The sequence below is a fragment of the Anabrus simplex genome, chromosome 2 (genome assembly GCF_040414725.1).
Source record: "Anabrus simplex isolate iqAnaSimp1 chromosome 2, ASM4041472v1, whole genome shotgun sequence".
NCBI lineage: Eukaryota > Metazoa > Arthropoda > Insecta > Orthoptera > Tettigoniidae > Anabrus > Anabrus simplex.
The window spans coordinates 993,013,613-993,027,953 of record NC_090266.1 but is presented as its reverse complement, the minus strand read 5'-3'; the positions used below and the strand labels follow the sequence as shown (position 1 = coordinate 993,027,953).

The 14,341-nt window shown below is 41.9% G+C and overlaps 1 protein-coding gene across 2 annotated transcripts in view; it reads left to right on the top strand.

Moving 5' to 3' along the window:
• The window catches only part of LOC136863237 (fibronectin type III domain-containing protein 5), an 862,231-nt gene that overhangs the window by 700,533 nt on the left and 147,357 nt on the right, over positions 1-14,341 (top strand). For both annotated transcript variants that reach the window (XM_067139622.2, XM_067139621.2), the window contains exon 5: positions 88-233. In XM_067139622.2, the coding sequence (XP_066995723.1) occupies positions 88-233 (146 nt within the window). The remainder of the gene's footprint in view (positions 1-87; positions 234-14,341) is intronic.

The window sequence follows — 14,341 nt, the reverse complement described above, 5'->3', positions numbered from 1 at the left end:
TCTACAAAGCATGCTGTAGATATTTTGGTACTGGAAAAGACATTGGGTAAAAAGGTGTTTACTAGCCATCTGCACTGTGCATTTCAGTTACAGAGTAGTAACGCTGGTGGCTGGCAACTTGAGGTCCGTCACACTGCACAACATAGCTGCTGATACGCAGTACCAAGTCACGGTGACTGCTACACGGGACGGCCGCAAATATCGCAGTCGTCCAATTGTCTTCAAATCGCAGGGTGAGTACTACACTATTATATCTCACCATGTATCAATTATGTTCGTACCTTATTTTAATCTGTGTATCCTGTGCATTTACCTTGTAGGTAGAAAAATGTCAACAGCCGCTTTTCGAGATTAAATGTAACCCATTAGCGCCAAAATAAAAGGTAGTATCATTGTAAGGTTCATATAGTGGTGTCTACCGACAGTATAAATGCGACCGGGCGAGTTGGCCGTGCCCGTAGAGGCGCGCGGCTGTGAGCTTGCATACGGGAGATCGTGGGTTCGAATCCCACTGTCGGCAGCCCTGAAGATGGTTTTACGTGGTTTCCCATTTTCACACCAGGCAAATGCTGGGACTGTACCTTAATTAAGGCCATGGCCGCTTCCTTCCAACTCCTAGGCCTTTCCTATCCCATCGTCGCCATAAGACCTATCTGTGTCGGTGCGGCGTAAAGCCCGTAGAAAAAATGTAAAAATGCACAAAAGTATCTTTGTTTTCTTTTTCATGAGATATTTTAGCTGGTATGGATGGTAGCGTCCGCCTCTGTAGTGTAGTGGTTAGTGTCATTAGCTGCCACCCCCGGAGGCCCGGGTTCGATTCCCGGCTCTGCTACGCAATTTGGAAAGTGGTACGAGGTCTAGAACGGGGTCCACTCAGCCTCGGTAGGTCAACAAAGTGGAGGTCGGTTCGATTCCCACCTCAGCCATCCTGGAAGTGGTTTTCCGTGGTTTCCCATTTCTCTTCCAGGCAAATGCCGGGTTGTGCCTAACTTAAAGCCACGGCCACTTCCTTCCCTCTTCCTTGTCTCTCCCTTCCAATCTTTCCATCCCCCACCAAAACCCCTGTTCAACATAGCAGGTGAGGCTGTCTGGTCGAGGTACTGGTCATCCATCCCAGTTGTATCCCCAACCCAAAGTCTCACACTCCAGGACACTGCCCTCGATGTGGTAGAGGTGGGATCCCTCGAACGGATTAAGAAGAAGATGGATGGTAGCACTGAGTGCTTAATCACCTGCTCCATTACACAGTATAAGATTATGTTGTCAATCTTATTGGATCATCTAGTCTATGCTTAATTTATGTAATGTGCTATTTTTAAAATAGTGAGATGTTCTGCCGTACATTTTAACATTGAAATATAGATCTCTTCACCCATATCATGATTGTCTCATCTTCCAAGGTTTTACTATCCAGGTATCTTACTCTTGAACGGGAGGACACACCTGAAAAGTGTATCCTCAGTTCTATATTGAATCTGTGAACGTAAATGGTTTAAAACAAGAGTTCATATTTAATTCTGATATGAAGAATATGCCAGGAGTGGCTACCACTAGTTTATTTCATCCAAATATGAATTACTTCGTGCGTACTTCAAGAGCAGAGTACAGCCCCCTGTAATGGGAATAGTTTGAGAACTGTCCTCTGCCGTCCAAGAGGTTGCTGATCGGTCAATTGTCCACACGAATAACGGAGAAATTTCCTCTATCAGCGAACTCCTCATCATACGTAGTGGTGATCACGCTGTGCTCTCTCCTGCAAAAAGGTGTCCAAGTATTGTGGACCCTTACCCTCAACCAGTCCACTCCGAAAACCATAAAGAGTGGGACGTAAAAGCCAATACTCTACCAGTCCAAAAGGAACATTTCACCTTTACTTTACTGAATGAAGATTATCAGAGTCATTTGAGGGTAACTTAAAAATTTCAATATATTATTTGATTCAAAAAGTATATAAAGTGTGAGTCTTCTTCCTCTTTGAATTTTAGATCATCGACTACCCTTCAAACGTCAAGAGCACGGAAGATCTGAATTCCTTTGCCTATCTATGATATTGCACCATGGCACTGAGTAGAGCTTGCAGAGAAAACTAATCTCTCAGATTAGATGGCGTGAGATGACATCATCATATCAAGTTCGTTGTAAAAACCTATATATATCCGGTGGTTACAAAATGCAAATGATCTGACAATGTAACATTTGATGGGAATGCTGAAAACAAGAGTACAGAGGTATTAACGGAAGTGAACTCACATTAAGTGAGATTTGTAGAATTGGGACATGTGTTGTCGGCGTGGCTCAGTCGGCTGAACAGCGTCGGCACTGACCCTCGCGCCGTTCGTTTCGATTTCAATCTTCTCTCAAAAGTGTTCTTGTTTTGCAATCGAAGCTTCGACTATCAAATATACGCCTGTTCGTGCCACTTTCGACCAACAGAGCACTGTCTTTCGGATGTGAATATTAACTGCCCCACTCAAAATACCATAGTGTGCGGCCTCAGTAGTGCTGTTCATTCCTTCGCTATGTACACACTGGATGAGTACGTTGATATGCACCTAATTTACGGTGAATCAAGAGTGAACGCACTGCAAGCACAGTGCATTTACCAAAAGAGAGTTCCACACAGACGACAACCGACCGCAGTTACTTTTAGTAATATGGAACGCCGTTTGCGTACAACAGGGTCACTCTTCCAACTCACTACAGTAACAGAGGCACCTGTAATTTCTGGAACTAGTGCAGAGGTTGTGTTGAATACTATCACGGATAACCCACACATGAGAACACGGGCAGTGGCACAACAGGCCAATATCAGCTAGTCGTCTGTACTACGTATCTTGCATGACAGTCGCTGTCACCCTTATCACCTGCAACTACATCAGGACTCCACGGACCAATTTTTGTCCTCGGATGAAATTTTGAATGGATACTGAGGCAAACAGCAAGTAGCGTTTCAAATTACGGTTTCACAATAACAGTACCGTGAATCGCCACAACATGCATAGTTGGAGCCTTGACATTCCCCACTGGATAAGAGAGGCAGCATTTGAGGTACGATGGGGAATAAATATTTGGTGCGGTACATTGGGAAACCACCTAATTGGCCTACATTTCTTTGGGGCCCATTGAAAGGAGTCCACTACCTACATTTTCGTTGTCACAAATGACCACAGTTGTTGGAGGATGTGCATCTTAGGACAGCAGATTACCAGGTGGTATCAGCATGATGGAGCTTTGCACTCAGGTCAAGGTATAAGAAAAGGTGGACCTGTCCCCTCACCGGTCAGATCACCAGATTTAATACAATTGGATTTCTTTCTGTGCGCCCATTTAAAACAAATAGTATTAGCACAATAGCCGGAAGATCTTGAGAGCCACCTAACATGCTCCAGCAAGTCAGAGTCTCAGTTCAACGATGCGGTGTGCCCAAATGTGAATTACCGGTAATCAAGAAGGTCACCGTACGAGCATCTTTTGCGTTAGTGAATTTGTTTTCGCTTACTCCACGTCTCTTCTACAGGCCATACTGTTCCCGTTTAGATCTAACTATCATCGGCCCTTTTCAGGGCCACATAAACATCCAGTCGCTAAAAATATTTATATCAGACAACATGCCAGCCAAGTAAAATATTGAAAAACAACACCTCAGGGGATTCAAACCAGATCGCGGTTTATCCGACCGAGTGTGAATTTACTGCCGGTTCCAACTGAGCTAACGAGAGATCTAGGTGGTCACCAGAAGATTACACTTCATCCGGTAATCTTTGCATAGATCTAATGTATTCTTCTGCGTGTATAAAGGTTTCATTCGCAATGAGTTCATTCAGGAGCACTACTGCTCCCAAATCCATGCCACAAGGCCGTCAGAGCTCTACGGAGTGTACTAAAAACATCCGTAGTATGTGCACACGGGTATGACCCGATGTTTGTAGGTTGTCTATAAAAGGCTTGTGTGCCAAGTTTGGTCTAAAACTACATTCAAAGAGGCAGAAGACTCGCATTGTATATGAGTCCAGGTTGTAAGAGGTACGAGTGCACATATATCTTGTAGTAATAGAGCATGATGTGTCGAACGAATATATATCGACTTTTTAGTAATCCTCGGAAGTTAATTTCGTGTGCAAAGGTATACGATGCTTTAGGTGTAGATAATACGCCTCTTTCCTCTGAATGGAAAGCTTTGCTTTGATAACAGCCATGTTACGCACCATTCTTGCCAAACTGGATTTGTTTATTTGTATGAGCAGCCTGTCCATGATAACAGCTGAAGGATGGTGCTACTGACTTATGACATGTTATGTAACATTCTTCCCAAACTGGTTTTCTCTATTTAAGCTATTTAAGTCTTTAGGCTTTCTGAATCGTGAAATTACTAGCGCCCCCCCCCCCACCAGTGTAGCAGTGGGTTCATCAGTGGAATGCTACACCTTTACAGGACGCTGGCGCTAGTACGTCGTTGAGATACCACAGCAAGCCTCCTATGTAAGACAATGCAGTGACGGTGCACTAGGGGAAGCATGTGCCTCCATTTGTATAAATTCCTGCCTTTGGCCCATATCAAAAACATAAGGTTCCATGAAGGAAACCATAACTTAATTTCCTCGATTGCAAATATTAAAAACATTTTTTGGTTTTGTTTACGTTTACGGGCAGCCTGTCCACGATCAATTGTTAGTATTTTGTTTCCATTGTAGGGTCATTAGACACCCTTGGTCATCGTTCTCGGGTACTGAAGATGTATCGAATAGTCTGTGTTAATGTGGGATTTGTTGCTGTTACGTTCCTTAGGAGTTTAGACATATGTGGTCATCAGCCCCATGCTCTAATTAGTGTAGGAATGGCCTGACAATCTGTGTCGGTACGGGATATGTACATCTGTACAAGTGTGTGCTCTTATAATCATTCAGTGCGTAGGGTTGGGATAGGCGCACCGGGACGTGAAAAATGCTACTATTGCCATTTTCATCATTGCATAAAGGGAGAAGAAACAATGCAAAATGTGTTGACGTGTACGTAAACAATCTTCTTTACGTCAACGAAAGAATGCATGGGATAGGATATCAAAATGAATAAAGTGAAGTATCAAAGCACATCGAACGTTTTGTTTCAAACGAATAATGTACATGTTATAAACCTAAATAAAATAAACGTACCTAGAGTTCACCTTTCCAAATAAAGCATTAACACGTCTTGCTGCGTTTGCAGTGCTTCGTCGTTATTCACAAATTTTCACTGTGACATACAGTACCTACTCGCTATGACAGTACTTTGATTACGGTATGTACGTAGGTATGTTCAGCCCTCGGCCCGATGGCTGGTTGGATTTCCAAAGGCCCAACCATCAGCTGCCATAGAGAGCCTAAGCATCACTGACGAGGTATGCTACGGAAATGAGAAGCGAGGTACTTCCCCGTTGCTTGCCTCACTGATCCAGATGTCGTTATAATATATCAGTCTGCCAAGCCCACTGAAAGGCATGCAGTATGCACCAACAGCCCTTATGACCGAAACTTTCATACCGTTCATAAAAGTGACTGTCTGCAGTAAACTTTGTTCGAGTTCATTCCATTGTCAGAAGCGACTGGTTGTTTCGCACAATTTGTACGACGTTGATGATGGATCGAAGAGAACTGTTGGCAATATTGGCTGTAACTTATCAGTGTTCATAATGGCTGCCAGCTGTGAGCAACATGTGGTTTTTGCTGCTGTAAAGCTTGAGTCACCTGCAAACTGCTTTTAAAGCCAATAAAATTCGGGAGAAATTAGGTACGAATTCCAAGCAAATTGTTTTGAACGTGCACAGTAGCTTGCGGGATGAGAACCCGCAGTGGACGGTGGAGGAAGTGGTGTAAATGGCCGCGCAACTGACCGGCGTGTCTGCGTACAGTGTTTACACGGTTCGGGAGGAATTTAAACTGCACGGAAAAATCAAGTTTCCAGTTAAAGGTCGGCCGGCGTACAAAGGAAAGAGAGTTCGTGTGTCACAATACTCTGATTTTATTCTAAGTGGTAGGGCCTATTCGTAGGAAAATCCATAGTTTCATTCTTACGAACGAATTTCCAACTGTCAGGAAAGTCACAGTGAATTGTCGAGCAGTAGTTTCAGTGGTACAGAATAAATGTATGAATATTAGCAACGGCTCTCAGTACATATTATATCTTATCTTGCCGGAAGAATAATTAAATTTCATAATCTCCCTACCTCAGTATTCGTCAGTAACCTGTAGGTTACGTGATATTGACATGTAACTGGTACAAACAATAAAGGAATAAATGGATAAGGTATGTAATGAAAGTAAAACGATGTGGATAATTTATTCTGATGCTGCACTATTTATGAACGAAGCATTTTTGCTCGGCGTCAACAATAAGTTGGTTGTGGCAGGCAGAACCGAGATGGTGAAGGGGAAAGAGGAGAAGTTCTCACACGCGGAAGGTTGCTTTCCTCATTTCCTGAGTAGACTTCACCATAGTCTTAAACTCTCCAGTTTCAGGGTCAATGAAAACCTACGAATTAGTGCGACCTTGAACAGCTAGAAAAATGTTCTCTCCTTCTGTGAATACAATTAACTCCGAACGCTCATCATATATAGGAGGGCTGATTCACAAGCCATGGCGACTATTGTTTTTTCTCTCGAAAAAGCTCCAACGGAGGAAATGTACTAAGTACACTGTGTACAAAAAGGACATTATAAAGATGACGACATGAGGTATGGATGCCGGAATCTCTGATTAGGTAAAAGGATGAACATGGCTTTTTAAATCATTGTTTTATTTGTTCATTTTTGTACAACCTGTGTACGTATTGCGCAAACTGTTTAACATTCTTCAAAGTAGTCTCCTATGTTGTATGTGGTTCGTTGCCACCGATGAGGAAGATGGAAAATACTATATGTTGCACAGGATTCGTCAAAGTGCACTACCACACGTCGAAATGCTCGTACGATGCCTTGTTGGTTGGCAAAAATTTAAGACGCAGTAGCTACTTCAATTTGGGAGTAGGATCGAAGTCACACGGACTAAGATGTATGAGCGCAGCTCGACTTTCGTTACTTCCATTACGCACCGCTGACAGGAAGCGTCATCACGACCAGAATGATGCACTCATACCCCATCTGCCGTCAGCATTACGAAGTTCATGTAACGTACCTTCATATGTATATATTACGTGTTTGGCATTGTATCACTTTCGGGAAATAAAAAATCGTTGCTATGACTACTGAATCAACCCTCGTATTATATTATATTATACATACATACATACATTATCATTATAGACTGTTATGCCTTGCAGCGTTCAGTCTGCAAGCCTCTGTGAATTTACTAAACATCGCCACAATCCTCGATTTGCAACTAGTGTTGTGGCCTCATTTAGTTCTATACCTCTTATCTTTAAATAGTTAGAAACCGAGTCTAACCATCGTCGTCTTGGTCTCCCTCTACTTGTCTTACCCTCCATAGCAGAGTCCATTATTCTCCTAGGTAACCTATGCCGGTTTATGCTTACAGCTTCATCCATCGAGTTCATTCCTAAATTAGCCTTTATCTCCTCATTCCGAGTACCCACCTGCCATTGTTCCCACCTGTGTGTACCAGCAATCATTCTTGCTACTTTCATGTCCGTTACTTCTAACTTATCAATAAGATATCCTGAGTCCACCCAGCTTTCGCTCCCGTAAAGCAAAGTTGGTCTGAAAACAGACCGATGTAAAGATAGTTTCGTCTGGGAGCTGACTTCCTTCTTACAGAATACTGCTGATCGCAACTGCGAGCTCAATGAATTAGCTTTACTACACCTTGATTCAATCTCACATATTATATTACCATCCTGGGAGAACACACAGCCTAAATACTTCAAATTATCGACCTGTTCTAGCTTTGTATCACCAATCTGACATTCAATTCTGTTGAATTTCTTACCTACTGACATCAGTTTAGTTTTCAAGAGGCTAATTTTCATACCATACTCATTGCACCTATTTTCAAGTTCCAAGATATTAGACTGTAGGCTTTCGGCACAATCTGCCATTAAGACCAAGTCGTCAGCATAGGCCAAACTGCTTACTACATTTCCACCTAACTGAATCCCTCCCTGCCATGTTATACCTTTCAGCAGATGATCCATGTAAACTACAAACAGCAAAGGTGAAAGATTACAGCCTTATCTAACCCCTGTAAGTACCCTGAACCAAGAACTAATTCTACCATGAATTGTTACTGAAGCCCAATTGTCAACATAAATGCCTTTGATTGCTTTTAATAATCTATCTTTAATTCCATAGTCCCCCAGTATAGTGAACATCTTTTCCCTCGGTACCCTGCCATATGGTTTCTCTAGATCTACGAAACATAAACACAACTGCGCATTCCTCTCGTAGCATATTTCAATTACCTGGCGCATACTGAAAATCTGATCCTGACAGCCTCTCTGTGGTCTGAAACCATGCTGGTTTTCATCCAACTTCCTCTCAACGACTGATCGCACCCTACCTTCCAAGATGCCAGTGAATACTTTGCCTGGTATACTAATCAATGAGATACCTCGATAGTTGTTGCAATCCTTCCTGTTCCCTTGCTTATAGATAGGTGCAATTACTGCTTTTGTCCAATCTGAAGGTACCTTACCAACATTCCACGCTAATGTTACTACTCTATGAAGCCACTTCATCCCTGCCTTCCCACTATACTTCACCATTTCTGGTCTAATTTCAGCTATTCCTGGTGCCTTATGACTATGGAGTTTATTTACCATCCTCTCCACTTCCTCAAGCATAATTTCACCAATATCATTTTCCTCCTCCCCATGAGCTTGGCTGTTTGAAACACCACCAGGATGATTTCCTTTTACATTGAGAAGATGTTCAAAATATTCCCTCTACCTCTCCAGTGATTCCCTGGGATCTATTATGAGTTCACGTGAATTACTAAAAACACTGTTCATTTCCTTTTTTCCCTCCCTTCCTAAGATTCTTTATTACTGTCCAGAAAGGTTTCCCTGCTGCCTGACCTAGCCTTTCCAGGTTATTACCAAAATCTTCCCATGACTTCTTTTTTGATTCAACAACTATTTGTTTCGCTCTGTTTCTTTCATCTACGTACAAATCCCTGTCTGCCTCGGCCCTTGTTTGAAGCCATTTCTGATAAGCCTTCTTTATACGTTTGCAGGCTGCTCTCACTCTATCATTCCACCAAGATGTTCGCCTTTTCCCATCCTTACACACAGTCATTCCTAGGCATTCCCTTGCTGTTTCTACTACAGCATCCCTGTATGCCACCCATTCACTTTCTATATCCTGAACCTGCTTACTGTCTACTGTTCGAAACTTCTCACTAATCATATCCATGTACTTCTGTCTAATTTCCTCGTCCTGGAGATTTTCTACCCTTATTCGTTTGCAGACAGATTTCGCTTTCTCTACCCTATGCCTAGACACTACAGATCAGATAGTGGTCTGTATCATCGAAAAATCCGCGAAAAACTCGTACATTCCTAACAGATTTCCTTAATTCGAAGTCTGCTAAGATATAGTCTATTATGGATCTGGTACCGCTAGCCTCCCATGTGTAGCGGTGAATAGCCTAATGCTTGAAGAATGTATTCGTAAGAGCTAAACCCATACTAGCACAGAAGTCCAGCAAACGCTTCCCATTCCCATTACCTTCCATATCTTCCCCACATTTACCGATCACCCTTTCGCATCCTTCAGTTCTATTCCCAAATCTAGCATTAAAATCACTCATGAGCACTATTCTATCCTTGCTGTTGACCCTGACCACGATGTTACTCAATGCTTCATAAAACTTGTCAACTTCATCCTCGTGTGCACCCTCACATGGTGAATACACGGACACAATTCTTGTCTAATTCCTCCAACTGACAAATCTACCCACATCATTCGCTCATTTACGTGCCCAACAGAAACTATGTTGCGTGCAATGGTATTCCTGATAAAGAGCCCTACCCCAGACTCTGTCCTTCCCTTTCTAACGCCCGTCAAGTACACTTTATAATCTCTTATCTCTTCCTCGTTATCTCCCCTTACCCGAATATCACTTACTCCTAGCACATCCAGATGCATCCTCTTTGCTGACTCAGCCAGTTCTACCTTCTTTCTTCCATAAGCCCCATTAATATTGATAGCTCCCCATCGAATTCCATTTCGCTCGCCAAGTTGTTTGCAAGGAGTCCCTCGCCTGTCAAATGGGAGTGGGACTCCATTACTCCCATAGGTCCGAGGCTTGCTTAAAATGTTCTGAGCTCGGTAAATTCATGAAGCAGGATGCTACCCTACTTGCACATAGTCCAAGTGAGGATCTCTCCTCTGACGGGTTATGGACCACCGGTGAATTGTATAGTCCTAGCCGCCTGAGCACAAGGAGGGCCATGATTCAGAATATGACCGAGATGCCCACTCCCATTCCATAGCAACTGGTATCCCGACTCTCAGAATCACTTACTAGGCCACTCAGCCGTTGCCCATAGTTCACGAACTAGGACGTGACAACAGTAACCCACAAACATGAACCATATATTATATTATATTATATTATATTATATTATATTATATTATATTATATTATATTATATTATATTATATTATATTATATTATATTATATTATATTATATTATATGATAGTATATTATCATGGACTTGATCGACAGATTACTGTTATGAAGATAGCACCTCATTCCATTCCGAAGCTTGTCTGACGTATCTCATTGACACTGGTTCTGAAACAGGATTCACTCTACCTCCAGCCCTGAAGATGGGGTTCCGTGGTTTCCTGTTTTCACACCAGGCATTACCTTAATTAAGGCTACGGTCGCTTCCTCCCCAATACTCGCCCTTTTCTATCTCATCGTCGCCGTAAGACCTGTCTCTGTCGCTGTGACGTAAAACAAATAGCAAAGAAGCAAATAATAATAATAATAATAATAATAATAATAATAATAATAATAATAATAATAATAATAATAATAATAATAATAATAATAATAATAATAATAATAATAATAATAATATGATGTTTATTGCATTATTTTGTTTGAACCCCGTCGTATGCCAGTCTTTCATCGTGAGTCCCTGGCCTATCAAACAGAAAAAGGTCACCAAGTTATGGTCAAAATAATGTCAGTAGGTTGAGGAACAGTAGGCCCTAAACCGCCGAAGTATTTTGCTAGACGTACTAATACAAGCAACATTCAGAATCAATATTGAGTTCAGTGAATTATAAATAATAGCGTTATTTGTTTAAAGTCCCTTTAATTCCCACCGAATTTTAGAGGCATCAGGGAGTCAGATTTTTGTCCCGCAGAAGTTCTGAAACCCAATGGTCCTAAGTTGTCCCATCTAAACGTCATTAAAAGCCACCAATTAGAAAGGCAACTAACCGTCTATGCTTCTAGTTCGGCGTGTATATATATTCAGATCAGAAATATAGCCGTTTTTGCGATGAGTTATTGATGAAACTTCTCATTGGTAGATATTTCGGCTGAGTCGCACCTAGCTAGGGTCCTAGGATGATATATATTCGGGTCCTGGTAAGTCGACGTTTTCAACGATAATAATTTTTAACTACAGTGTGCATTTAAAAAAAGGCGCAAGGACAGAGTTAAATTCTCTAAGTCCTTCCTCCATAGCACTGAGCGGCTGAAATCTGGGCGGAAACGACTAGACTATATTTTTTCCCACGTGTATCAACATTAATCGGAATAAATATTAGAATGGTGCTTATTAGCCGAGACCAATGCGGCCGTGGTTCGGTTTTCGGACCATGCATGTGGAATTTTTGAGCTGAATAGCCATGTCCCTGTTTGGATTCCACATAAAACTTGTGGATCGGTGGCTATCGCCATTATATTAAAAAGTATTTTAAAGTACATCTTGCTTCCGTACCTCAGTGCGCATAGCATTCGATTGAATGCACTGGCCACGCCCCTAGCCGCGCAAGTGAAGCTACAGCGTGCGAATCTGCCCGCGCCACCTGTCGGTGGATGCTCACACTACTCTGTAAACCCGTGAGCGCAACACACTCTCTCGCCTAAACGTTGAACTACACCTCCTTCAGTGTGCTGAGGTGACAGTCCCATTCATACTGTTCAAACTTCTTGGGGATTCCCTTTTAATATTGCACTGAGTTAAGTTCAAGGAAGTAGAAACCGTCTGAATTTACAAGTTGCTTATTTACCTTCATCTTATGGTGATACTTTTCAGGGAATCAAATCACTTTCAGTACTTGCGTCACGTTTAGGAACGAATTACTTTTAATCAAATCGAGGAGTTTGACTACGGTATTTCTCTCTCCTCCTTCTTTAAAGTCTAAAGCGCAAGATTCTGGACTGTTATTTTAAGACAATTTGGATTAGGTCATCATCATCATCATCATCATCATCATCTGTTTACCCTCCAGGGTCGGCTTTTCCCTCGGACACAGCGAGGGATCCCACCTCTACTGCCACAAGGGCAGTGTCCTGGAGCTTCAGACTCTTGGTCGGGATGAAACTGGGGAGAATGACCAGTACCTCGCCCAGGCGGCCTCACCTGCTATGCTGAACAGGGGCCTTGTGGAGGGATGGGAAGATTGGAAGGGATAGGCAAGGAAGAGGGAAGGAAGCGGCCGTGGCCTTAAGTTAGGTACCATCCCGGCATTCGCCTGGAGGAGAAGTGGGAAACCACGGAAAACCACTTCCAGGATGGCTGAGGTGGGAATCGAACCCACCTCTACTCAGTTGACCTCCCGAGGCTGAGTGGACCACGTTACAGCCCTCGTACCACTTTTCAAATTTCGTGGCAGAGCCGGGAATCGAACCCGGGCCTCCGGGGGTGACAGCTAATCACACTAACCACTACACCACAGAGGCGGACTGGATTAGGTCATACTGTTTAAAATTACCAAATTAGGGAGAAAGTGCCTACTTTGCATGTGCATGCCTGAGATGTTACTTCTTTTTTGCAAATTGACGAATTCCATATGTTATCACCAGGGAACGGATTTATATGTAAATACATATCTCTTTAGGAAGCTAAAATTAATTATATTTTGCATTATCTTTATGAATCGTGACGTGTGGAGTTGAAAAATGGAATATTCATTTTCCATATTTTTCCATATTTTGGAGTTTAGCACATATGTTCCATATTCTTAGTCATTAAAATCAATATAGTCCATATTTCGGCTATAAAGTATTAAATTATATTAAATTAGCAATCCTCTCAATAAGGGAGAAATAAATTAAAAATCTATATTCGAAAAATTAATATTTTAACTGGTGTGCAGGTCATTATCACGCCTGTTCACGCCTGGGCTGATAAAATAAGCTGATAAGTGGTGCGAAGAAAGAGAGAGGTTGAGCCCGGAAGTGGTGGACATCAGCCGGTCAGTACCGTGACTATCTGAATCACACCAAATACAGTAGAGACAATACACGACACTGAGCGAGATATCGAGGGACAGCTATTGGAGCACACTCTAGCGGATAGACCTGAACGGTACTGATTCTGTCATAAGAGCACGTGCATTTTTGTGTGAAGTTTTTGGTGTTAATTATACGTTTTCAGTGAGTTGACATAATTAAATAGTAGCGTGTGCCATTCCTTGATATCTCCTGTCAACATGAGGGGAAAGGTATGTGCTGTGTTTGGCTGCAGTAATTACGAAGTAGAGAAAAATGCGCGCTCGTTCTTCAGGTTCCCTCGTGACAAGAACATGTAAGTAATATTGTGTTTGCATATATATTCTTCCAGTGACAGAGATTTTTATAGTACTTCATAATCTTCTGACCTGCTCGACCCATGTTTTAACGGGCTTAAAATATAATACGCATATTTTATTGTATAGTGCAGCAGTTAACCTTCAATACCTATGTGTTGTTGTAGGTGTGATCTGTGGGTTTTGAAATGTCACAGAAGCGATTTGGATAAAGTGTACAAGAAAGAAGGGACGTTACGCTTGTATAAGAATTATAAGATCTGTTCAGATCATTTCCAGGCCAGCGACTTTAAAAGTCCTCGACTGTACAGCCAAGGGTATGTTACATTTTTACTCTAATTGTACGTAAATATTCCTCAAAGCATCACTATCGACAACATTTTCAAACTTTTCTTTCTTTTATCCCTCTTCTCAGATTAAAGCCGGGATTTTATAGATTTTCTTTCTGTTAGTAGGCTTCATGTTAAGAGGAAAATTGTCCAGCTATTAAATGTTAATTCATTGCATCATATGTGTAAGGAATGTGCCGATATTTTTATTGACAAATGTCTTAATATGATGATACATTGTTTTTAAATGAGGAAAACAGACAAATCCAACCGTAAGATTTCAGGCAGGTATGCTAAAGCTAAA